We start from the raw sequence: 25,511 nt of genomic DNA on the forward strand, positions 1-25,511 counted from the left end.
GGTTGGATAAGTGATTATCCAAAACTTGATAACAACACGAAAGTCCATATTTTTAAGAGTTTTACCAAGTAAGGTTTTATCAGCATTGCCAAAAGTAGCCTCAAAATCAACAAACATGGCCATCAAAATCGTTCCTTACTCTGTGAATTGTGTCATATTGGCTTCTGGAAGGTCTATATTGTCTACAGTTAATCTGCTCCAACAAAAACCAGATTGGGACCTATGCAGTAACTGGTTAGATTTAAGAAACTATTCCAGTCTCTTATGAAAAATTTTATCTGAGAGTTAATAGAGGACCGGTAATTTTGAGATAGGACTACAAGACTTCAATCTCTCGGGAGGTTTTCCTGGCCTAGGTACTGGTACAATAATAATCTGCTTCCATAACTTCGGAAAACGTCTACTCTGCCAAGATTGATTGTAAAACGAATTAGTTAGTTTTTAAAAACGTCTCCAAAATATCTTCTCCTTTCGCTTATCCTTACCATGGAGTTTCCAACTTAGGTGTTTTGCCATTCCTGTGGAAACATAGGTTTTAACAAAGCTAACCGGAAAATCTTTTGCCTTTTCTCTATCTGTATGTAATAATGTACCTCCAGACCATGATGACTCCTCTTTTAGCTCTTAGTACTGTCTTTTTGACACCCAATTCTACTCTCCTCAATGAAATCAATGCTTCTTAGCTAGGATGTCTTTGAAACCTCTTTCTTGCCTTTTCAATATTCTTGATTACATTTCTGCAATCATTACACATGTTTTATGCTTTTTTAATTGTTAGAGATCTATTTTATCAGAAATAAGCCCTATAGCTTTGTGTACTGCTCTTTCTAAATGGTGTGGCGCTTGGCGTTCTTTGTCTTCTTGTGTTAATAAAGAATAGTCAGCCTCATTTAAGTGTCATTTAAAAGATTCAAGTTAGGTTTCCTTTTGTTAAATTTATGCATGGGCGGGTTTGAAGCCAAGTTTTCCTTTGTTATCTGACAAAGGAGAGCAGTATGATCAGTCTCTTGTTCAGTATAGTATGTTATTTTATTTTCAGATACTTGACTACTCCCAAGACAATAAGAAGTATACATTATTTTATTATGGGACCCACGAATGGTAAGTTTGCTTTATTTGTACAGGCTCTATATGGGTACATCCGAACCACGAATTGCACTCCCGGCCGAGGGCATCGAATCAGGAGATCGGTACCTGTGCAACGCAGACCAATGGTCAACATTTAAAAAAGTTTCTTTTTGTCCTTACTGGAGCAATGTGTAGATTTTCATTTTACAAAAGCGATTTTTGTTATAAATCTAGAAAGCACAGCGAGTGGAACTAACCTCTAAACATACATTTAGCTCACTTTTCCTGTATATTTTCCTATAACTTACACCTCTTATGTATTCCTTTTCCGAAAAACTTTCGGGTCTTAGAAGCACTATCCTCATCTCCAATGATGTTTTGAGTGCATTAAGTGTTGAGCTCGCTATGAATATATGAATTTTTTTATTAGTTTTAAAGGAAATATGGGTGATTTAAAAATATAAAAGACTTATTACCCAATGGAATGTACAATCTAGGTTACTATTATTATTACGGTTACACCTAAAAAATCAAGTCATGGTTCCTGCCACAAAGGCCAATTGCCTCCATGCTCCAAAATAACAAACTAAAAATGTAACACCAATAGCTAGCAGAATACCTGTGCCACCTTGGGTGTGTAATTTGAGATAGGTCTTGCCTATTTGTTTTTTCTTTGTAGAAGAGGCTTCTGCTGTATATCAAGGTGGCCGCCAAAGTTTTCTCCCATTTTAAGAACCATAGCTGGTTTGGACTGGATTGGGGGAGGAAACACTCATCCCTCAAGAGACAGAAGATATTCGCCCACCACTCGCTAGCTATTAGTGGCACGCATCACTTGATTCTCAGAACTTTGCTAGCAAGAGCAAAGTTCTCTTGCTAGCAAACCTTTATCCCAACTCGGTTTGCTTCCCAAGGGATCTTTTCTTGCGCCATGGTTGGTGCTTCATATGCTCAGGAAGGCTGGTTCCCCAGGGCATAATTTTAGCAGCCTTTGCTAGTTTTGATCCATCTGATCTCCGCTGTTGCGTTGACCTCTGGCTGTTTGATGTTGTGATTTGCCATGAATAACAGCATAGTAGCATTTGTATATCATTTACCGATAACATAAAAACAAACACAGAAAATTTAAATTTGATATTTTTTTTAGTGGCTATGCAAAAGAAGAAGATCTATCTTTCTACTCAGAAAATAAAGATAAATTCGGCACTAAGAAGCGTAGGGACTTACAAGTGGCAATAGAAGAAATCGAAACGAATCCAGATATTAGCGACGAAATAGAAATCGTAGTACCCCCTCCTCACTCTGGCAGAGGCAGGGTAGAATCTCAGAGAAAGACCATTAAATCGATTACCGTGAAGAGCCCTGCTGGTGACGTGTGTGAAATCCACTATGATCATGATCGCCCAGAAATTTTTAAGGTTTATTTTATTTTAGCAATATTTTATGCTTATAATATTTTAAAATTTATTTTGATGCAATTATTTTACCAGGCCTAGTTGCATCTTTTATTTTACATTACCAGATCAGTCTTAATAGTCATTCTTTTTTTCAAAGACTAGATCTACCAATTCAGCTACAAAATTATCAAATGATAAAGATTTTAAGTGTCTATTTTGGCGTTACTAATAATTACTAATATTAGTGGCGTTACCATAAAATACCATAAAATAGTTCTGAAATGCTTTTTACACAGACGCTATGGAAAAAAATGGAAAGCAAAAAAAAATAAATATGTATTCTTTAGCGACTATTGGAAATATATTGACGTTTTAGGATATATTGTCGTATCTTTCGTGACACGTGATATACAAAGAAATGAAGGCACTTTTAAAACTTTGAAGGTTTGCATGAAGTGGGTTGTTAGTGAAAAAAAAGCTCCAGTAATGAGTCAATTTACAAATTGCTATCATATGATAAAATTAATCAATGACTCCGAGAAAGAAGAACAGGATGAAACTTCTAGAAAAAGTAAACTTTCAGGCAGGTTTGTATATTTTTGGAGACGTAGGGTATTTAAAGAAATTAGGACTTATTTTTAGACAGTAAAGATATACAAGAAGTTGGTTGTTGTTCATGACAAAAAAAAAGTCCAATTTCAAGTTGTTGTGATGTGATAAAATTAAACAAAAACTCTAAGGAAGGGGATGAAATATCGGATTGTGTATTACTGATAGGGTAGTAAAGTTTAAGTGGGATTTTCAAGAGACGTTTGTCAAGAGGTCTCGGAGTGGAATTGATCTCAGATTAGCAATATAAGACCTGGAGTTAGATCTCAGCTGCAGCTATCGGGCCCAGAATCTGATTCTGGTCATGAGATAATACAAATGCCTCTGCGCTGTAATTCAAACAAGAAGAAGAACAGATATTTCGTCTTAACATGGGAACCCGTCGTAAAAAATTTTAACGAGGTTTTGTTACAATGCCTGGGATTTCAAAACTTTTTAATTTTTAGCTCAACGGGTATCTGGCAATTAAAACTCGGACGATTTTCTTTTATTCTGTGCTTCATATCGTACCAGCTAACTTTGCCGCCAGTTGAGCTTAAATGAATATATGTAAAGTATCTTTAAATGTACCAAATCAAAAATTGAATTTGAATCTGGTTGAAAACATCTAGGGCCTAACTTTGTACAGCTTCCCCTACTTCTTCTACTGAGGACTCCTACTAACGTCACCATCTGAGGCCTCTCGTATAAATGTATCCTGCTGATTCCAATTCCTGCCGAAATGCCAAAAAAAAAAAATTGTACAAGTTTCAAGAGCGTCATCCTCGAAGATGACCGAACTCCAACAACCTGTTCTTACTTGCAGCTCCCTCTCCTTAGCGGATATGGAACCAAATTTTTTACATCCTCGAGGCATTGGAAGCCAGTAATAGGCGCATCCACTAGCCCAATGTGACAACTCCTCGTCGCTGAAGATGACATTGGTATAAGAAGGGACTTAGAAAAATGTATATTGACTTTGTAGCCACTTGAACATTATCGTTTTTTGGCCTTAGCATAGGTTTTAAGGAAGAACCATCAGCTTTTCCTTAGCTGGATCTAGTAAAGGACAAGCCCCAAGAAACTAGGCAGGGGAGTCGCTCAAATTTAACCTCATATCCCAGAGAAGCAACTTTTCAAATATACTTGTGTTATATTATCTTTATGACGTTATATTACTGTATCATACCCTTTTCCCGAATTCTGAACAGTAAGATCTTCGAACTTCATTGCGATTTCACTTAATTTTCGTTAAGTTTCAGACTATTTTTCGAAATTCGATAAATTTGTTTTCAAAATAACATTTTACCATTAAGACACGTGGATATACTAGTTGCCACTCGTGAATCGGCTATAAATGATTATGCTTTTCCATTATACAATTTTTCTAAACATATTTTTAAAGTTTTAATCACTAAGGGCCGTGATTTGATAGCAACACTCTTCCAAAGGAGCCCTTAAACATCTCTCTGTGATTTTTCAGCTCCCCACTGGTGGTGACAGAAAACAGAAAACAAAGCATGAAAATAAATAAAAGACACACCTCACTGCTTCCCATGGGAAAAAGGGATTTTCGTTGCTACTCAAAATAAAGGACTGTAATTCTCCTAAATGGGGTTTTTGGTAATGGTGATTCAAGTGGTGTAGTTTTCACTTTCATCCAATTCAATTTTTGTGGGAGCTCAGACCATTTTCCGAAACTCCTATAAATTTGTTTTTGTAACAAACTTCTATCATTTAGATTGATCGAAATAATAGTTACCATTCCTGAATCGGATTTAAATGGCCATTTTTCCTTATTTGACAGATGTTTTTTGTTGATTTTTTTTGTAAAAGGATTTTTTAAATTTTGACTGCTATGGGCTAGAATTCTTTCTTTACTAGGTTCGGCTAGGTTTTTTCACCAAAAGATGTGATAAAGATTAGTTAGTATATATTTGTAAAACAAGCCAAAGCATATATTTCAAACATGGCCCCGCTTAGGTTCTGCCCGAGTCTTTGGCTCTCCCAAAAAGGCCCTTGGCATCATGGCCTTCCACCCTTGGATAACATATTTTTTTTGTGAATTTTTAAGCGGCAATTTTTTAGATCAGGCAAATGCTTGATGAACCATGTCCTTTTGCTGATAATAATATTAAAGGGAACGCTCAACCATTGACCATATTAAACTTGTATCTGTTGGCAAGCTCAGATTGATCAAGATTTGTGTCCACCTTTGCTGATTTTATCTTCTGTAAACCTTTTCTTGGTATACTATGCTGACGACATCCTAAACCTTAGTCGAGGTCTTCAACGTATTACCGAATGTTTTAGAATTTTTGAAGTGGAATACCAGAAAGTTGGGCTTGAATTTAACTCTTCCAAATCTGATATTGTCCTGTTTAACTGGAAAACAGATTCTTCTGTCCCTTCATCATGCTTGGATCTAGCTTTGTTCAACCTGTCGATCACCTTATGTATCTAGGTCTGCCCATTGCTTCTTTTATCCGACACACCCGAAAACTTCTTATTCAACAAATTAGATGTAGAATCTCAAAAGTTTACGCTTCCGTTGTATCTTGTAAACTTCGATTCAACCAACCTGTTCTAGCTGTCCTGTCCTAATTAAAACTGACAAGAGTAAAATCCGATCCATGTTCTTTCGTTTTGCTAATTATCTGCTTCATCTGCCTCCGTGGTATAGAAATTCGCTCGCTACTGCAAAATTCAAGGTTTCTAGCCCTGAGGTTACCGTCGCCAGACTGATAGCAAAACATAATAGAAAAATAGATAGGAATTTAAGTGAATGATGCCACATTCTTAAGCAGCTATGTATTTTCTTTCGCGTTTTCTCAGTGTTGTTTTGTTGTTGTTTGCAGTCTGTAGGCCTATTGTGTTTCTTTTTTTTCTATCCTCCGTCTTTTTGTATGTTTGATGTCACGGTTTGTCTAGTGATGTTTAATAAGAATAACAATTTAATTCTTGTAAGGTTGTTTAACGCTATTGCTCTGCAGTATGTATATAGTATGCCGCGCCATTTTGAAGTTCTTCTCGCACATATATTATGTAAATTAGATGGTGCTATTGTCGTTTTTCAAATTATCTCCTTCGGCTCCCACCTTTGACCTGAAACTTGTTTGTGTTTATTCGTTACAATATAACTGATCCATGTACTCGTTTCAACAAGCATTATGAATTTTAATGATTAAACTGTCACACGACTGGAGCCATATCTTGCAGTAATGGCTACATAAGAAAGTAAATGTTTGTGTTTACACTTGTTCGCTTAGAAGTCTTTTTTAAATTCTGGTTTCTTTCTTATATTTGCTTGTGATTTATCTTGCGAAGTGTTTGATTGTTGTCTTTAATGTTTTATTATTTTGTTTTCTTTTGCTGCTCCGTCTTCTTGCTTTTGTATGACGGGTTTTCGAATAAATAAACAAATAATTTTTTTTTACCATTGGCCTGCCTTAATATAAAGAAAGAAAACGATAATATTGAAAAAACGTACAAAGCGAATATTTCGAGATGACAACCGCCTCTCTTCTTCAGCACGAACAAAATAGCATAATTCAAGGAAAATACCGAAGAGAACAAAGTCGAAGAGTCAATGTGAAAAAAAAAACAAAACAAGAACCAATGAAAAAACCCAAAAATAAAAGATAAATAAAATCCAAAAATTATTAGAATTAAAACCTAATACATAACAACCATCGATGGCAGTTGTCCCTCTAACAAGAGCGATCCACCACTAGGATCCATCGTCTATTTAGCAGGCTAGAGTCTCGTTCTTTATCGGAATTAGCCAGACAAATCGCTCCACCAACTAAGAACGGCCATGCACCACCACCCACTGAATCAAGAAAGAGCTCTCAATCTGTCAATCCTTCCAGTGTCCGGGCCTGGTGAGGTTTCCCGTGTTGAGTCAAATTAAGCCGCAGGCTCCACTCCTGGTGGTGCCCTTCCGTCAATTCCTTTAAGTTTCAGCTTTGCAACCATACTTCCCCCGGAACCCAAACACTTTGGTTTCCCGGAAGCTGCCCGCGGAGTCATTCAAGTAACGTCCGCGGATCGCTGGTTGGCATCGTTTATGGTTAGAACTAGGGCGGTATCTGATCGCCTTCGAACCTCTAACTTTCATTCTTGATTAATGAAAACATTCTTGGCAAATGCTTTCGCAGTTGTTCGTCTTGCGACGGTCCAAGAATTTCACCTCTAGCGTCGCAGTACGAATGCCCCCTTCTGTCTCTGTTAACCATTACCTCAAGTTCAGAAAACCAACATAATAAGACCGAGGTCCTATTCCATCGTTCCATGCTGTGATATTCAGGCGCGGTGCACCTGCTTTAAGCACTCTAATTTGTTCAAAGTAAACGTATCGGCCACCCAGGACATTCGGTTAAGAGCACCCCGAACGATCAATGAATTGTCCGATCGAGGCAGTGACCACCGTGAGGCGGCACCACCCGACCGAGATCCATATCCAATTACGAGCTTTTTAACCGCAGCAACTTTAATATACGCTATTGGAGCTGGAGTTACCGCGGCTGCTGGCACCAGACTTGCCCTCCAATGGATCCTCGTTAAAGGATTTAAAGTGTACTCATTCCAATCACAGGGCCTCGGACGAGTCCTGCATCGTTATTTTTCGTCACTACCTCCCCGTGCTGGGAGTGGGTAATTTGCGCGCCTGCTGCCTTCCTTGGATGTGGTACCCGTTTCTCAGGCTCCCTCTCCGGAATCGAACCCCGATTCCCCGTTACCCGTTGCAACCATGGTAGACGCATAGCCTACCATCGAAAGTTGATAAGGCAGACATTTGAAAGACACGTCGCCGGTGCGAGACCGTGCGATCGGTTATAGTTATTCAGAGTCACCAAGAGACGAGTCGAAACCCGATTGGTCTTGATCTAATAAAAGCACCCCTTCCGTGAAGTTGGGGCTATTGTGCATGTATTAGCTCTAGAATTACCACAGTTATCCAAGTAGGATATAGTACGATCTAAGGAACCATAACTGATTTATTGAGCCATTCGCGGTTTCGCCCACTGGGGGCTTGTACTTAGACATGCATGGCTTAATCTTTGAGACAAGCATATGCTACTGGCAGGATCAACCAGGTAACACATTCACGTTACCATCAGGCACATTAGAAACGCATTGAAACAATGAGATTTCCCTCTAGGAGTAGGCCACCTTGCCATGTCCTTTGAAGACCCTTTAATCCCATTAGTCAAAGGCTCCAATGATACCAAAATCATTACTGAATCAAGGATTCCACACTACCCAAGATTCGTCTAGCTCAACAGATGTTTGGATCAGATTGATTCCCCGGGGTTCCCAACCCAATCGCTCTGAACCTCACCCATCAGTATATAGTGTTTTAGAAGCGCTAACCCATTGGAAAGCAGTCCTCTTGCAATCCTAGCGCCTTCAAAATCACTATGCTTGCATTAACAATCGCCGAAAGACCTCTCGCTGGTAGCAGTTGGATGGTCCAACTAACATTCGCCAATTTCAAACAGACTTTTCCTTGACACACTTCCACAAGAGAATTATAACCGAATTATAGACCAAATCATAACCAAATATTATAACCAAACTTCATATAACCAAAATCATAACCGAATCAAGGATTCCACACTACCCAAGATTCGTCTAGCTCAACAGATGTTTGGATCAGATTGATTCCCTGGGGTTCCCAACCCAATCGCTCTGAACCTCACCCATCAGTATATAGTGTTTTAGAAGCGCTAACCCATTGGAAAGCAGTCCTCTTGCAATCCTAGCGCCTTCAAAATCACTATGCTTGCATTAACAATCGCCGAAAGACCTCTCGCTGGTAGCAGTTGGATGGTCCAACTAACATTCGCCAATTTCAAACAGACTTTTCCTTGACACACTTCCACAAGAGAATTTTTCCTTTATTGGGCTCGTGATTCAATTCACTCTTTAGTGCAACTGATTGAGCCTTGCCGTGACAACAATTGAGCTAAAGTAACCAGACAAGCCCTAGAGGAAATGAAGGGCACATTGGCTCTCTCTCTCCTTGGGGTCTCTCCTGGCACACTAGCCCATCACCCAGGCCTCAATATTTCCATTCGACTCTCATCAACTAGATACAGCTACACGGGTGCACGGATGCTTAAGGCCGTGAATGATTAGACCGTTGCTCAAGCGGTAACCATGTGCTACACCAATACCAACAACAGGTTCATTTAGACTAAGATCCACTTTAGCCCGTGTCTACTGCTTCCATTCAACCAGCTCAATTTTTCTTTTGGATAGTGACCCCCTCATATAAGGTCTGGGGATTATCGGCAGGGGTTCCGATTGCAAATTTCTAATTTTAATTAATTAAACACACTTTTTAACATTTTTCAACAGGGTCATTGAATCAAGCCAACTGACTGGCTAGTGGACCAACAAGCCGTATCAATGCCAATTTCATACATACATTGAGGCCAAACTCTCGCCTGACTTCTCTATACAAGTGAGAAGTGACAGTTTTGATCTGTCAAAGTTTGACACACCAATTGGTGTAACTAATGCAAGCTTTGCTGTGACAACAAACATACCAAAACTTTGCCAGACAAGACCAAGTGGAAATGAAAGGGAACACCTCTCTCTCTCTCTCTCCCACTGGGTCTCCCACTGGCATGCTAGTCAACTTTCCTTGTTATAAAGGTTTCCAATTCTGCATACAATCACACTCATCCACTGAGTACAGCTACACAGGTGCACGGATGCTTAAGGCCGTGAATGGTTTGACCGTTGCTCAAGCGGTAACCATGTGCTACACCAATTCCAACAAACATGTTTGTATAGGCTGAGATTCACTTTAGCCCGTGTCGACTGCTTCCATTCAACAAGCTCGATTTTCTGTTCGATAGTGACCCCCTTATATAAGGTCTGGGGATTATCGGCAGGGGTTCCGGTTGCAAATTTATAATTTTAATTAATTAAACACACTTTTTCACATTTTTTCAACAGGGGTATTGAATCTAGCCAACTGACTGGCTAGTGACCAACAAGCCGTATCGATGCCAATTTCACTCATACATTGAGGCCAAACTCTCGCCTGACTTCTCTATACAAGAGAGAAGTGACAGTTTTGATCTGTCAAAGTTTGACACACCAATTGGTGTAACTAGTGCGAACTTTGCCGTGATAACAAACAGACCAAAACATACCAGTCAAGACCAAGTGGAAATCAAAGGGAACACTAGAGCTCTCTCTCGGTCTCTCTTTCTCTCCTTGAGTCTCCCACTGGTATGCTAGTCAACTTTCCTTGATAGTGGTTTCCAATTCCACACACAATCACACTCATCCCACTGAGTACAGCTACACAGGTGCACGGATGCTTAAGGCCGTGAATGGTTAGACCGTTGCTCAAGCGGTAACCATGTGCTACAGCAATACCAACAACATGTTTATCTAGGCTGAGATTCACTTTAGCCCGTGTCGACTGCTTCCATTCTAATTTTTGCATTTTGTGCAAATCTCGGATATTGGCGAATGACTCGCTTTATGGTTGTTATGCACTTTCATTTGCCACTGCACAATGTACCCTTTTCTGGCGACAGAGGATTGAAGTTCATTGCTTGCTGTGATTACCATTTGGATAATAAACTTGACAAGCTAAATTTGTTTTTAGGGTGTTTTTGTTGTTATATTGTAAAAATCATGTTAACTTAGTGTGTTTGTTCATGGTTTAAAAATGCTGATCAATGGGGGCATGGTTGCCCCTTTGGGGCAACCATGCCCCCATTGGGCGTTTGAAAATCGTGGGCAAGAAACGATAATCCCAATATTAAATTCTATTTTATTTTGTCTCATCGGCGTCATCATTAGAGGCTAATCAATAAAAAGGAATATTTTTACACGTGTTTGAAAGTGCTGCCTCGTGTGATTTTGTCTAAATTTATGACTTCGTATCATGCATACAAACCAATCTGTAAAATATCAGTTTATAAAAACCAATAGATCAATCAATTTATAAAAAACTACGTAGAAATAAGACATCAGATTTCAAATGGATCCGTAACCATCTATCTACGATGGTCCTGTGACCCGTTTTGCACTTTTAGCTCTATTTTTACTCACTGCATTGGTTAAAATCAAATTCTGAATGAATTCAGCCCTCCCTCCACATGTAAATTTGCCTTTTCATATACTGGCTACTGAGTTGATAACTGACATTTTATTAGCCTGGCCAAAAACTGTAGGAAGTCTTTTGATACCACGATCGTTTTTATTTCAGTCTAAAGAAGAAGAAGAAACCTGGGAAAAGGAAACACAGGAGAATTTGAAACGGTTACGAGAAGATTTCGAAAGTGGGAAGTTCCAAGTTGCTGAATGGGCTCTTCCACCGAATTTACGGCCGAAAAAACAAGATAAAGAGGAACAGAAACTCTTAAAGTTGATGTTAGTTTTTTCTTTTTCTTCACTATTTAATCAATTCTTTACTTTATCTTTTTTTTTATGTTTATCGCTGTTGGTGTGGCGCTTCGCGCCATACCCACACCTATCTGGTGGGGGCGCTTCGTAAACCCCCTCCCCCAAGCCCCCCGCGCGCGTAAGTCGTTACGCGCCGTATTAGTGACGCGCCATTGTAGTTGTGTCCCTGTGTCCCACCTGTGAATATAGATAGTTCTTTTCCATTTTCTCTACCACTCTATATTAATCAAGTATTCAATAATACAATCTGTGTTAACATGCTTTTTTAGCTTTTTTAAAATGATTGCCATTGAGCTGTGTTTTTTCTTTTTTTCTCTTTTTTCCTCTTTTATTTTTTTATTTTTTTATTTTTTCTTTTTTTTTAATTTTTCTTTTTTTTTAGTTTTTTTCACCTTTTTTCTTTTTTAGTTTTTTTAGTTTTTCTTTATTTAGTTTTTTAGTTTTTACTTTTTTTAGTTTTTTTTGTTTTTTAGTTTTTATTTTCTTTTTTAGTTTTTCTTTTTTAGTTTTTCTTTTTTAGTTTTTTCTTTTTTTAGTTTCTTCTTTTTTTCTTTTTTAGTTTTTTTTCTATTTTGTTTTTTAGTTTTTTATTTATTTTTTTCAGTTTTTTAGTTTTTTCTTTTATTTTTTTTAGTTTTTACCTTTATTTAGTTTTTTCTTCTTTTTTTAGTTTACTTTTTCTTTTTCAGTTTTTTTTTATCGTTTTTATTTTTGTTCTTTTTTTATTTTTTTTTCATTTTTTAGTTTTTAATTTTTATTTTTTTTTCAGTTTTTTTACATATTTTATTTTTTTATAGTTTTCCCTTTCGTTTGGTTTTTTTCTTTTTTAGTTTCTTCTTTTTATTAATTTTTCTTTTTTAGTTTTTTCTCCTTTGTTCAGATTCAGATCTATACCGCATTTTTCTAATGATTGCCCTTGAGCTTTGTTGATGGCGATTGCTAATCGAATATTCCCTCTGTCCCCGTCGTCATTTATATATCCCCCCTGTGCCCCCCCCCCGGTGTCCCCGTTGTTGTTGTGTCCCTGTGTCCCGGTCGTCATTTATATTCCCCGTGTCCCGGTGTCCTGGTCGTCATTTGTGTCCCGTTGTCCCGGTCTGTAATTTCTCTTTGATGTCCCGGTCGTCATTTATATTCCAGGTGTCCCGGTCGTCATTTCTGTCCCGGTGTCCCGGTCTGTAATTTCTCTTTGAGTGTCCCGGTCTGCATGCAACTTATTTTTATATATACTCTTTGAGTGTCCTGGTCGTCGTTTATATTCCCTGTGTCCCGGTCGTCATTTGTGTCCTGGTGTCCTGGTCTGTAACGTCATCTTATAATGACGTCATATACAAAGCCTTATATACTTATAATGACGTCATATGCAAACCCTCTTTACAAAAAAAACAAACATGTATACAACTTATTTTTATATATATATACTAGCTGTTGGGGTGGCGCTTCGTGCCCCCCCCTAAGCCCCCCCCGCGCGCTTAAGTCGTTACGCGCCATATTGGTAACGCGCGATTGTAGTTGTGTCCCTGTGTCCCACCTGTGAATATAGATAGATATAAATATATTTTTAACTACGTAAAACTTGCGAATATACAACATTCTTGGCTGTCCCATTGTCTGTGCATATAAATAGATTGTCAGGTTTACCGACTCTTGAACATGCAACATATAATTGTCCATGGCAAAAACAGTCTGTATTCAGATCTATACCTTATTATTCTAATGATTGCCCTTGAGCTTTGTTGATTTTGATTGCTAATCGAATATTCCCTGTGTCCCCGTCGTCATTTATATATCCCCCTGTGCCCCCTGGCGTCCCCGTTGTTGTTGTTTCCCTGTGTCCCTGATTGCTAATCGAACATTCCTTGTGTCCCGGTCGCTTTCTCTTTGAGTGTCCGGTCGTCATTTATATTCCCTATTGTGTCCCTATGTCCCACCTGTAAATATATATATATATATATATATATATATATATATATATATATATATATATATATATATATATATATATATATATATATATATATATATATATATATATATATATATATATATATATATATATATATATAATTTTTTAACTACGTAAAACTTGCGAATATACAACATTCTTGGCTGTCCCATTGTCTGTGCATATAAATAGATTGTCAGGTTTACCGACTCTTGAACATGCAACATATAATTTTCCATGGGTAAAACAATCTGTATTCAGATCTATACCTCATTATTCTAATGATTACCCTTGAGCTTTATTGATGGTGATTGCTAATCGAACATTTCCTGTGTCCCCGTCGTCATTTATATATCCCCCTGTGCCCCCCGGCGACCCCGTTGTTGTTGTTTCCCTGTGTCCCGGTCGTCATTTGTGTGTCCTGGTCGTCATTTATATTCCCTGTGTTCCGGTCGTCATTTGTGTCCCGGTGCTTTGTTGATGGTGATTGCTAATCGAACGTTCCTTGTGTCCCGGTCGCTTTCTCTTTGAGTGTCCCGGTCGTCATATATATTCCCTATGTCCCGGTGTCCCGGTCGTCATTTGTGTCCCGATGTCCCGGTCTTTAATTTCGTCAGTCGACAAACATGACGTCAGCCGACACAGAAACATGACGTCACCTGATCCACAGATCCACACACAGACAACTTATTTTTATATATATAGATATATAAGATATATAGACTAGCTGTTGGGGTGGCGCCCCAACACCTAGTTGGTGGGGGCGCTTTGCGCCCCCCCCCCCAAGCCCCCCCCGCGCGCGTAAGTCATCACGCGCCATATTAGTTACGCCCCATTGTAGTTGTGTCCCTGTGTCCCACCTGTGAATATGTATATATATATATATATATATATATATATATATATATATATATATATACATATATATATATACATATATATATATACATATATATATATACATATATATATATATATATATATATATATATATATATATATATATATATATATATATATATATATATATATATATATATCTATATATATAAAAATAAGTTGTCTGTCTGTGGATGTGTGGATGGATCAGGTGACGTCATGGAAAAAACTAAAAAAAGGCAAAAACTACAAAAAAACTAAAAACTAATAAAAAAAAATAAAAAGGCTAAAAAACTAAAAAAACTAAAAAAAGGTAAAAAACTAAAAAAAACTAAAAACTAAAAAAAAAACTAAAAAAAAGGAAAAAACTGAAAAATAGAAGAGAAAAAGAAAACTAATAAAATTTTAGGCTAAAAAAGGTAAAAAACTAAAAACTAAAAAAAAACTGAAAAAACTAAAAAAAGGCAAAAACTACAAAAAAACTAAAAACTAATAAAAAAAATAAAAAGGCTAAAAAACTAAAAAAACTAAAAAAAACTAAAAAAAGGTAAAAAACTAAAAAAAACTAAAAACTAAAAAAAAAACTAAAAAAAAGGAAAAAACTGAAAAATAGAAGAGAAAAAGAAAACTAATAAAATCAAGAATAAAAATAAAAAAAAAATAAAAAAGATAAAAACTAAAAAAAAAAGTAAAAAGAAAAAACGAAAAAAAACTAAAAAAGCTATAAAAAAAAAGGTAAAAACCAATAAAAAACTAAAAAAAAACTAAAAAAGGTAAGAACTAAAAAAGAAAAAAATAAATGACGACACTCAAAGAGAAAGCGACCGGGACAAAAGGAATGTTCGATTAGCAATCAACAAAGCACCGGGACACGGAGTATAAATAACGACCAGGACATAAGTAAAAAAAAAAACTAAAAAAACTAAAAAGAAGGTAAAAACTACAAAAAAACTAAAAAGAAAAAAAAACCTAAAAACTAATAAAAAACTAAAAAATCTAAAAATCTAAATAAACTAAAAAAGAAAAAAGGAAAAAAATAAAGGAGAAAAACAAAACTAAAAAACGAATGTATATACAGACCGGGACACCGGGATACAAATGACGACCGGGACACAGGGAATATAAATGACCATACATAAGCCATAATGATCAGGACATAAGTAAAAAACATAAATGACGACCGGGACACAGGGACACAACTACAACGGGGACGCCGGGGGGCACAGGGGGATATAAATGACGACCGGGACAGGGAATGGTCGATTAGCAATCACCATCAACAAAGCTCAAGGGCAATCACTAGAATCATGAGGTATAGATCTGAATACGGATTGTTTTCCCATGGACCATTATATGTTGCATGTTCAAGAGTCGGTAAACCTGACAATCTATTTATATGCACAGACAATGGGACAGCAAAGAATGTTGTATATTCGCAAGTTTTACGTAGTTAAAAACATATATATAATATATCTATCTATATTCACAGGTGGGACATAGGGACACAACTACAATGGCGCGTAACTAATATGGCGCGTAACGACTTACGCGCGCGGGGGGGCTTGGGGGGGGGCGCGAAGCGCCCCCACCAACTAGGTGTTGGGGTGGCGCGAAGCGCCACCCCAACAGCTAGTATATATATATATATATATTTAACTACGTAAAACTTGCGAATATACAACATTCTTGGCTGTCCCAAAGGTCTGTGCATATAAATAGATTGTCAGGTAAAATCAGGTACACTGTCAGGTACACTGTAAAATCTATACATTTTAATTAGACTAACTGACTTTAAGATGGTACCGACGAAAGAATTTAGAGCTCTTTACTCTCCCATATATTTTGAAGTACCTAAAAAGACAAGTCTGCAGCAGTTTAGTACCTAAAAAGACAAGTCTGCAGCAGTTTAGGATAATTTAATAATTACACATTGGCAGTGAAAACTGATCAATGAAACTGATCGAGACTTATATCCAGCTATTGGCTTTTTAACCGCTGCCACTTTAACATACCAAACCCTTCGAAAATGGATTGTCCAGAATATTTAATTTGGGATATGCTCCAAAACCGTTTAGAGTGCAGATCAGTGATTTTTTGCTTTTGGGGCCACTTTTGGGGATGGATAGATAAAAAATTTGGCGAAAACATTCATACATTAGGAAAATGCCCTGTTAGTGTTATGCCCTCCTAATAATATTATTTCCAGGTGTATGTCGTCCTTTTTTCTTCTATTATTTCGGGTTTACCTCATTCTGTATTTCGGAAGCTACTTCTAGTATAGGCTTTGTGTTAAATTTGTTGAGGAAATCTGGGAAGATACTTTTTGTAATTCTAACATGGAACATTAAAAATTGGATGGGAAATTCCAGGGCCAAATTAGGCCATGTACCAAGCTTTCTCCAGCCTTCAACATAGCCCTTTTGCAATTGATTATCGTCATTGACAGTCAGTGAAAACCAACTGTTTCCTAACAGAATGGGTTTTCGGGGCTGTCAGTGGCAGAAATCCATTGCAGTCGACTGCATTTAGCTGTGTTGAACCGGGTTTATCTCTACTCCTTTCCCTACTTCAGAGCAGTGAGTTCTCGTGAATTATAAAAAAAAAGGTTTTGCTAGGTCAGTACAATTTTACGTAAGAACTTTTGGAATGTAAATAGGAAAGAAACAAACCTAATAAAAATTAAATGAGAAAACAAACAACGCAGAAACCAAAAAGAATAAGAAATGAATGCCTAAATTAGAAGAACTAGAAAACCTGGATTTTGTTTTTTGGCCTTTAAAGGTTTCAAATCTGTTAATTCTGATTTTATCTATTGTTGTTTTTTTTCCGTTTTGTTAGGTTTTTTAATTCTTCCAATTTGGGTTTTTATGTGTTTTTTGTTTTGTCTTTCGCGTTGTTTGTTTTTATCGTTTTATTGTTGTCCGGTTTGTTTCGTTCACATTTATTTTCGGAAAAGGTGAACATGTATCCTTGAAACTTTGTCCTATAGCTCTGAAGAAGGGAAGTGATTGTCCCCCCGAAATATTCGTCTTGTTACATTGTAAAGAAACAACAAAGAAACATTATAAGAAACAGCATATAATCTTGGTTATTCTCTCAGCCGTTCTTAGATTTAAAATCCTTTGTTCGTCAGGACAGGAGTTCGAGTCCTGCTGTCGCCGATTATTTGGTTTATAATGGGGTCAGTGGCGTGACTCTGTAAATTTAGCCAGAGCTGAACTAGTTCTAAATGGGTGCCTGGAAAAATATGTGGAAGGTATTTCGTCCATTTTACGCTATTGAAGATAGGTTTTCGAATGTATAAATAAATTGTGTTTTTTATTGTCATGATACATGTGTATTATGATGCCATCATAATAGCAGTTAAGATGATTCGTCCGCTGAACCTTACTGCAGAATTCACACTTCTCTGAAAACAAAGAAACCTGAAACCTGGTCTCTTTGAAACCTCTCTTGAACTGATCTCTTGAATCATCAGTTAAGAAATAGTTTTAAACTAAATATTGAGGAAAGCGGAGCAATATAATTTTTTGCAGTGACACTTCCCAAAGTTATTAAAAATTGTCAAAACAAGGATTTAAATAGCGCATAATATGTCGCTTAATTGTGTCTGTTGTCTCTGTTAATTTTTTTTTCTTGGGGCTTTCGTGGAGTCATAGCTGTTTACCATCGCTCTCTGACATTCCGCCTTCCATAGCTGCTGTGCCCCCTAAATTCAGTTCTTCCTCCATAACCTCTACTATTCTGCCATTTTAGCCTGACTTCTGAGTTCTTGGCAACTTCATACAATTTTGGGTCGACTTTTTGATTTGCTTCTTTGAGAACCCCTATTAAATCTTTAGCCTTATTTCCTTTCTTTGGGGTGAAGAAGGTGTGTGCAATCCCAGTCCGGTTGGATCTCCCAGTTCTTCCTATTCTATGAATGTAATCCTCACTGTTCTGAGGGTAATCATAGTTAATTACATATTTTATGTCGTCGATGTCTAGACCGCGGGCTGCAACATCTGTTGCCACTAATATATTTATCTTGCTATTTCTGAATTCTTTCAGAGTCCAATCTCGTTCTCTTTGATCTTTGTCACCGTGAATGGCCTTTGCTGGATACCCGTATCCGCGAATACTGTCTGCTATTTCGTCAGCCATTTGTTTTGTTTCTACGAAAATAATTGTCTTCTTTTCCTGCTCTTTTGAAATTTTAGTCAAAAGCCAAATTAACTTAATGTATTTTTCTTGTTCTGAGCACACTTCGACAGTTTGTTGAATATTGTGATTGGCCGATAAATCCTTTGAGCCGACGTTCAATTTGATGTGTGGGCCTAGAAAGTCTTTTGCTAGGCTTTCAACTTCCTTCGGCCAAGTGGCTGACCACATCAGAATTTGAGTTTCACCGCTAATTTTTTGAAAAATTTTCCTGATTTGTGGTTCAAAGCCCATATCAAGCATCCTATCTGCTTCGTCCAGGACGATGTAAGTACATCTCCTAAGGTTTGTTTTTTTTGTTTCTAAAAATTCAATCATTCTCCCAGGAGTAGCAATGCAAAGCTCAGATCCTTGTTGCAAATTTTTTATTTGCTGCCCCCTTGGAGACCCACCGAAGACACACGTGCTTCTTATGTCAGACGATGCTCCATATATGTCTGCCACAATTTTGATCTGTTGTGCTAATTCTCTAGTTGGAGCTAAAATCAAAGCTATGGGTCCATCTCCTCTTTGAAGTTTTGCGCTGTTTTTAATGTGGACGATCGATGGCAGTATATAGGCCAGCGTTTTACCTGATCCAGTTGATGCGATGCCTACCATATTTCTACCAGATAAGGCAATTGGCCAACCTTGTGCTTGGATTGGAGTGGGACTATGTAATCCTTGTGATGTTAACTGAGATTTTAAATTATCAGGAAAACCTGCTTCTTCGAATGACATGGTTGGATGAGGGACGTCTACTCCTTCAACTAGAATTTCTTTAGAATCACGATAGCTGTCTACTTCTTCCTTGGATCTTTTTGCGACAGTAGGATGGGGACTATAGAAATTATTTTGTAATGGCTGTCGTTTGTAACTACCATGATCTCCTTGGTTCGAAAGAGTTCCACCTGAATTTTTAGACTCTTTGAACTTGCTGTTGTGGTCATGATTACGACGAAAGTATTGCTTGGGATTACCATCTCGTCTTACACTGTATTGGTTGGAATCACTGGCAAACTTGCCGCTAAAATTGTTGAATTTTTTTTCGCGTTCTTCTAGGCGACAAGTACCCTGTTCTCGTATAGGCTTGTAAAAAGTTTCATTGCAGTTTCGAATTCCTTCAAACCAGTCGTTGTGAATAATGCGATGGCGAGGTAAGCATTCTGTCGTGCCACCTGCTTGTTTTCTGTCGCTTTGATTCAAATAATTTGAGCGCATGTTTCGATAACTATTATGGATCTTAACAAAGAAATGAAAGGATATAAAATATTTGCGAAAGCACGATGATAGCACCTAAAACAGTACACAAAAAATTGACTAAACGTTCTACTAAACTGCATTCTATCACATGGACTTAATTTTGTGTTTAAGATCTTTTTGCGTTCGTTGATTTTTCGAAAATATAAATTTAAGTCTGTCTTCTAAAGATTTTTGATTACTTTTTTATGTAAAATTAATGTTGAACTAAAATGACGTTGCCTATCATGTTAAATATTTGCGTCATGTTTTTTTTTGTTAATTGTCGCTGACGTCATAATGGTATTTCTATTCTTTTGTTTCAATTTAATGTCATTTTGCGAGAAAGTTAACTTTTTGGATAGTCCTGCAGTTATGTCGAATTTTGATGTCTACTTGGTAATATGGACATCCGAGTCCGATTTCAGATGCAACAACCCGCCCTAGGGTCCAGAATATGATTCTAGTGATGAAGTTATGTGAATATGTCTCCATAATCATCCGAACAAGAAGAAGAAAGAACATCTGGATCTGCAAAATTGGGCAACAGGCTAACCTGTGACTTGTTAACAAACTAGATTGATTAGGTAGATAAAAGAGACAATGGATAGAATTCAAATAAAATTAAACTGCTGGTTAGATACTAACATACCAACTATTAAATGAAAAAACGTCAATTGTTAGTTGATGTTTGCTTACATACCTGAATGCAGAGACAGTGCTTGAGAACGATAGGAACAAAGCCACATTGTACTATGGAAAGATAATATAATGTTTGATGACTAAAATATTTCCTCATTTCTTCGATCCTTGTTCTTGGAGGATATCCTTTTTAACCCTAAACTTAAAAGTCAAGTATTCGACGCGAAAAGATAACAAATTTTTAAAGAGGACATAAATAATTTCTTATACTACACTGCTTTTCCATTTACGAAAAATTAGAACAATAAGCGTTTTTAAAAGTTCTAAAAACTTTAGCGTAAGGAGTGAGGTATTAAGGACGGGGTAACCGCCCTCACATACGTAATAACTTTTTTTCGTTCCAAGTTTTAATGTTGCTCCTTACTTTCATTTGAAAAACCTTGTTTTTTTATTTAATTCTGACCGTTTTTAAATAATGCTTGGAAACTAGATCCCCCTCCATGGAAAATTTCCTTCCCCCATGAAAAATTTCTCCATGGAAAGATCCTCCCACGTAACTCTCTCCCCTCGATCCTGCTCCCACCAGAAAAATCATCCTTGAAAACGTCTGTATACTTTCCAATAACCAATACTATATGTAAGCAATGGGCTAAGTTCATAACTTGCAGCCCTTCCCCTGAGGACTTTGGGGGGGGGGTTAAGTCGTCCTCAAATACATAGTTATTAGATTCTTCGACTGCACTGAACAAAATGACTATCTCAAAATTTTGATCAAGGGACTTTGGGAAAAATATGAGCATGGGAGGGAATTAGCTACCTAGAACATTTGATTTCCGATCAACTGAGCGTTCTTTCGATCTTCTACGATCAGAGGTTCGATCATAGAAGATCGAACCATCAACAAGAAAAACACGCATTAGTGATCTTTCTTCGGGCAAAAAATGCAAAATATTTCCATATTTTTGTACATAGGAGCTTGAAGCCTTTACTGTAGGGCTCTCTGGTATACTGAATCTGAAGGAGTGGTTTTCATTAAGATCACTTAAATTTTTGGGGAATATTTCCCCCCTTTTCAAAATTTGGGAAAATTTTTCTCAGGCTCATAACTTTTGATGAGTACCATTAATTTGAAAAAATTTACATATTTTGAACAAGGATCAAAATTCGACTCTTTTGATGAATCTAATGTTATCAAACATCTGTTTCTTAGAATTACGGCTACTATTGAGCCGCATCGCTCCCTACAGTTTTTTTACGACGAACTGTTTGATTGTGATTTTGTTTACGTAGGATGAGCTGATACTTGAAAAAAACTACGAATGGCTGGATGCTTTTTTTAGTCTTTCAGTATTTTTATGTGGTTTTAATTGTTTACCTCTTCTGACCTCTTGAAACCCTTAGAAACCTTAGCCCCTCCCATTAAAAGATCAAAAATACGCAAAACTGCAACATTTGGAAAAAACATGTTTCTCTCATGGAAACATTTTTTTTCAAATCTCAGTCCCTCCCCCCCAAAAAAAAGGAACCTACAGATTTCATGGTAGATTTTGCAGTACCCACAGCCTTGCGTGCGGCATCACTGGCAGCATCATTTGCACATTGCGCTGCATCAGAAAGATTGCAAAAGAAAACAATATAAATGCTTGACTTCTAAATGTTGATTTACATTTTAGGTGGCTAAAGAGAGAAGTTGAACTATTGGATTATCATGTCAAAATAAAGGAACATCTTTCTGTTAAAGATCCGAATTGTCAGTTGGCAATGGACTGCTTAGACAAACTTTTAGAATTGGATGTGGCTCCGCTGATGCTAAAAAAGCACCCTTATGTCTTAGATACCATAAATAAGGTTTGCTAAATATCAGTGTCTTATTGCGTCCATTTAACTATTGTACTTACAACACTAAATTGACTTGTGATATCTATCATTGAACCTCAGTCTTGCACAGTCTAACTATTGCATCAAGAATAATGTGTCTTCTATCATACAGGCTAATGAGAAGGAGTAACATAATTAGATATTGTGGTCTCAGTTATTTCGAAAATCTTAGCATCTTTAAAAAACTGAAAAAAGGCATAGTACCTTGGTGATAAGATGCCAAAAGTAATTCCCTATTAGTGAAGTGGTTCATCCGCTTTTTTTTATGTGTGGAATGAAAGGGTGCCTTGAGTGATTTGTTCCGGTCCCATGGATGTGGGGTTATCACATACCTTGGATACCTCATCAAAAAGCTCGCAAGACAATAATAAAAAGGCTGGGTGCACTAAAATGCACTGCTATATTTGAGTTGACTAAACCTTCCAGCTGGTGTGGTGGTCCATCAGCGTGGATGGATCTATGTGTTGCTCGTCTCCAACTTGTATTGGAGATGAGTAACGCCTGACAAATATATGAGCAGCTAAACATTTGACAGGGATTCTTCATTGTAAAGGCTAACGGTGTTAGTTCTTCAGAAGTTTCTCTATGGAAACTCTGACAAGCAGCTTAATTTTCTGTATCGTTTACATCCTCATAGCTTGATTTTTCACAAAAATTCCCGTAATTATTTCTAAAACCAATTTTATTCTAAGATTGATTGATTACTAAAAAGTTACCGATCTTTACAGTGCATTGGTCTTTGCTATAACTCGGCTTGCTCTGGAGATTTCTGGCTCTTTTTAATTCCGCTCATTAAAGAAATATTTTTGAATAGTCATCATGGTTGCAGCGTCATATGCAACCTAGTAAAGATTAAATTCTAGACCGTAGAAACCGGAAATTCAAAGATGTGTTTTAAAAAAAATGTTAAATAATGAAGAATTGCCATTTGAAACTGATTCGGGAATGTATTGTAGAAATTTATTTATGTTAAGTGTCCCCCAAGCTGATGTAAAAGAGTCCCAATCCCATAAATTTCTTTTTATCAATATTTAGGGGCTGTTGTATTTTTAATTTAGTTAAATGATCATCTCTTAGATAAAACAAATTCTTAGGAAACATAATAAGATCCGTTCCTTTGCTATAGAATAGTATAAGTTAAGGAACTTTAGGAAGTAGAGGTCATACCTTCAACACTTGAGGGAGTCGGAGACGGGTTAGGCTGTGCCAAGAGTAAGACTCGGCAAATTGGTGTTAACAGTCGGTACTTAACCGATTTTGCTGTACCGATTTCACACAGTCCTCCAAGGGTAGAATATACGCATGTTGAATGTAACGAAATATCTACGAAGAAGTTTTCTTTATAACCTGTCATATAAAAGGTCTAAGACACCATAAGAACAGAACTGCAGAATTGTGTGTTAGTTTTTGAAATTCAATTGATAATATGAATAGGTTAATGATAAAGGAATAGAATTCCTTTCTTCCTAGGCTCCAGTTCATAAAGAATTATTACTAACAACTCTCATGAGGCTGAAAATACATGACTCCGTTCCATTGAAGGCAGAACTCCAAAACGTCAAATAGCATCCCTTACGGAACCTTATTTGGATTATACATGAAAATAGAAATTTTAATGCGTAGTTTTTTCACAAAAAGCTAAGAGCAGATGCGAACTTTAAGCATAATTGAGCTTATATACAAAGTCAAACAGTTCGTGGTAACAAACTGTTGTAAGGAGCGACCCGGTACAATAGTAACCAAAAGTCTAAAAAACGGAATTTTGATACTAATAGACACATCAAAAGAATCGAATTTTTATGTTGATTTTAAATATGTAAATTTCATCAAATTTATTCTTACCTTTCAAAAGTTACGAGCCTGAGAAAATTTGCCTTATTTTGAAAAATAGGGGGAAACACCCCCTAAACGTCATATTATCTTACCGAAAATCACACCATCATATTCAGTGTATCAGAGAACCCTATTGTGGAAGTTTCAAGCTCCTGTCTTTTTTTTCTTTTCTTTTCTCCAGGGATAATCGTATCGACCCAGTGATTCTAGAATGTCGCGAAAGGGCTCATTCTAATGGAAATTAAAAGTTCTAGTGTCCTTTTTAAGTGACCAAAAAAATCAGAAGGCACCTAGGCCCCCTCCCATGCCCATTTCCCAAAATCAACGGATCATAATTTTGAGGTTGCCATTTTGTTCAATATAGTCGAAAACCCTAATAACTATGTCTTTGGGGGTGACTTACTCCCCCACAGTTCCCAAGTAGGGATTGTAAGTTACAAACTTTGACCATTGTTTACATATAGTAATGGTTATTGGGAAGTGTACAGACGTGTTCCGTGGTATCTTTTCTGTTTGGGGGGAGGGGGTTACGTGGGATGATCTTTCCAGTGAGAATTTATCATGGGGGGAGAGAATTTCCATGAAGGGGGTGCAGGATTTTCTATATTCTTTAAAAAATGAAAAAATACATATAAAAAAGTTGTTCCACTGGTTGTAAGGAGCAGCTTTAAAACTTAAAACAAACACAAATTATTATGCATATGAGGTGGTTCATCTCCTCCCAAATACCTCGCACTTTATGCTAGAGCATTTTTTGTAATTTCAACTATTTATTCTACGACCTTTGTGATTGAGGGGTCATTCTTGAAGAATTGGGATAAAATTTAAGCTTTAGTGTAAAGAGCAAGGTATTCACGAGGGGGCGAACCCTCTCAAATACGTAATAAAAATATACAAATGTAGAAATTTGTTACGTAAGTTAATTTGTAAGTTACGTATATTTATTACTAACAAAACATTCGTAAAAAGATAAAAAAATTAAAAGTTCTAGTTCCCTTTTTAAGTAACCAAAACATTGAAGGTTAACCAGACCTCCTCCCCCATCCCTTTTTTCTCAAAATCGTCCTATCGAAACTACGAGAAAGCCATTTAGCCAGAACAAAAACGATATATAAATTTCTTTCTAATTATTCATGTGCGGAGAGCCAAAATCAAAACATGCATCAGTTCAAAAACGTTCAGAAATTGAATAAAAAAATAAGTCTTTTCAACTGAAAGTAAGGAGTGACATTAAAACTTAAAACGAACAGGAATTACTTCTATATTATTATGTTTATATTATTATTATTATATTTTTATGTGAAAGGAGCTGTTCCCTCCTCAACGCCCCGCTCTTTACACTAATTCTTTATTACTTCATTACTTTCAGTTGAAAAACTTGTTTTTTATTATTTAATCATGTACAAAACGAAATAAAAACAAAC

The 25,511-nt window shown here is 36.8% G+C and overlaps 2 protein-coding genes across 5 annotated transcripts in view; one reads left to right on the plus strand and one right to left on the minus strand.

Annotated features, from left to right (window-relative positions):
* Positions 1–25,511, plus strand: part of LOC136034843 (hepatoma-derived growth factor-like) — a 40,531-nt gene that overhangs the window by 10,013 nt on the left and 5,007 nt on the right. For all 4 annotated transcript variants that reach the window (XM_065716302.1, XM_065716304.1, XM_065716305.1 and 1 more), the window contains exons 3-6: positions 1,040–1,101; positions 2,216–2,486; positions 11,296–11,459; positions 22,050–22,224. In XM_065716302.1, coding sequence (XP_065572374.1) covers positions 1,040–1,101; positions 2,216–2,486; positions 11,296–11,459; positions 22,050–22,224 — 672 coding nt within the window. The remainder of the gene's footprint in view (positions 1–1,039; positions 1,102–2,215; positions 2,487–11,295; positions 11,460–22,049; positions 22,225–25,511) is intronic.
* Positions 16,266–19,797, minus strand: LOC136034841 (uncharacterized). The gene has a single exon (XM_065716300.1). The coding sequence runs from the start codon at positions 19,714–19,716 to the stop codon at positions 17,980–17,982; it is 1,737 nt and encodes a 578-aa protein (XP_065572372.1). The 5' UTR covers positions 19,717–19,797; the 3' UTR covers positions 16,266–17,979.

This window comes from Artemia franciscana, chromosome 13 (assembly GCF_032884065.1).
Source record: "Artemia franciscana chromosome 13, ASM3288406v1, whole genome shotgun sequence".
NCBI lineage: Eukaryota > Metazoa > Arthropoda > Branchiopoda > Anostraca > Artemiidae > Artemia > Artemia franciscana.

What these genes read in the sequence shown, in the direction of transcription:
- LOC136034841 (XM_065716300.1), bottom strand. Translation starts at nt 19,716, where the DNA reads ATGCGCTCAAATTATTTGAATCAAAGCGACAGAAAACAAGCAGGTGGC.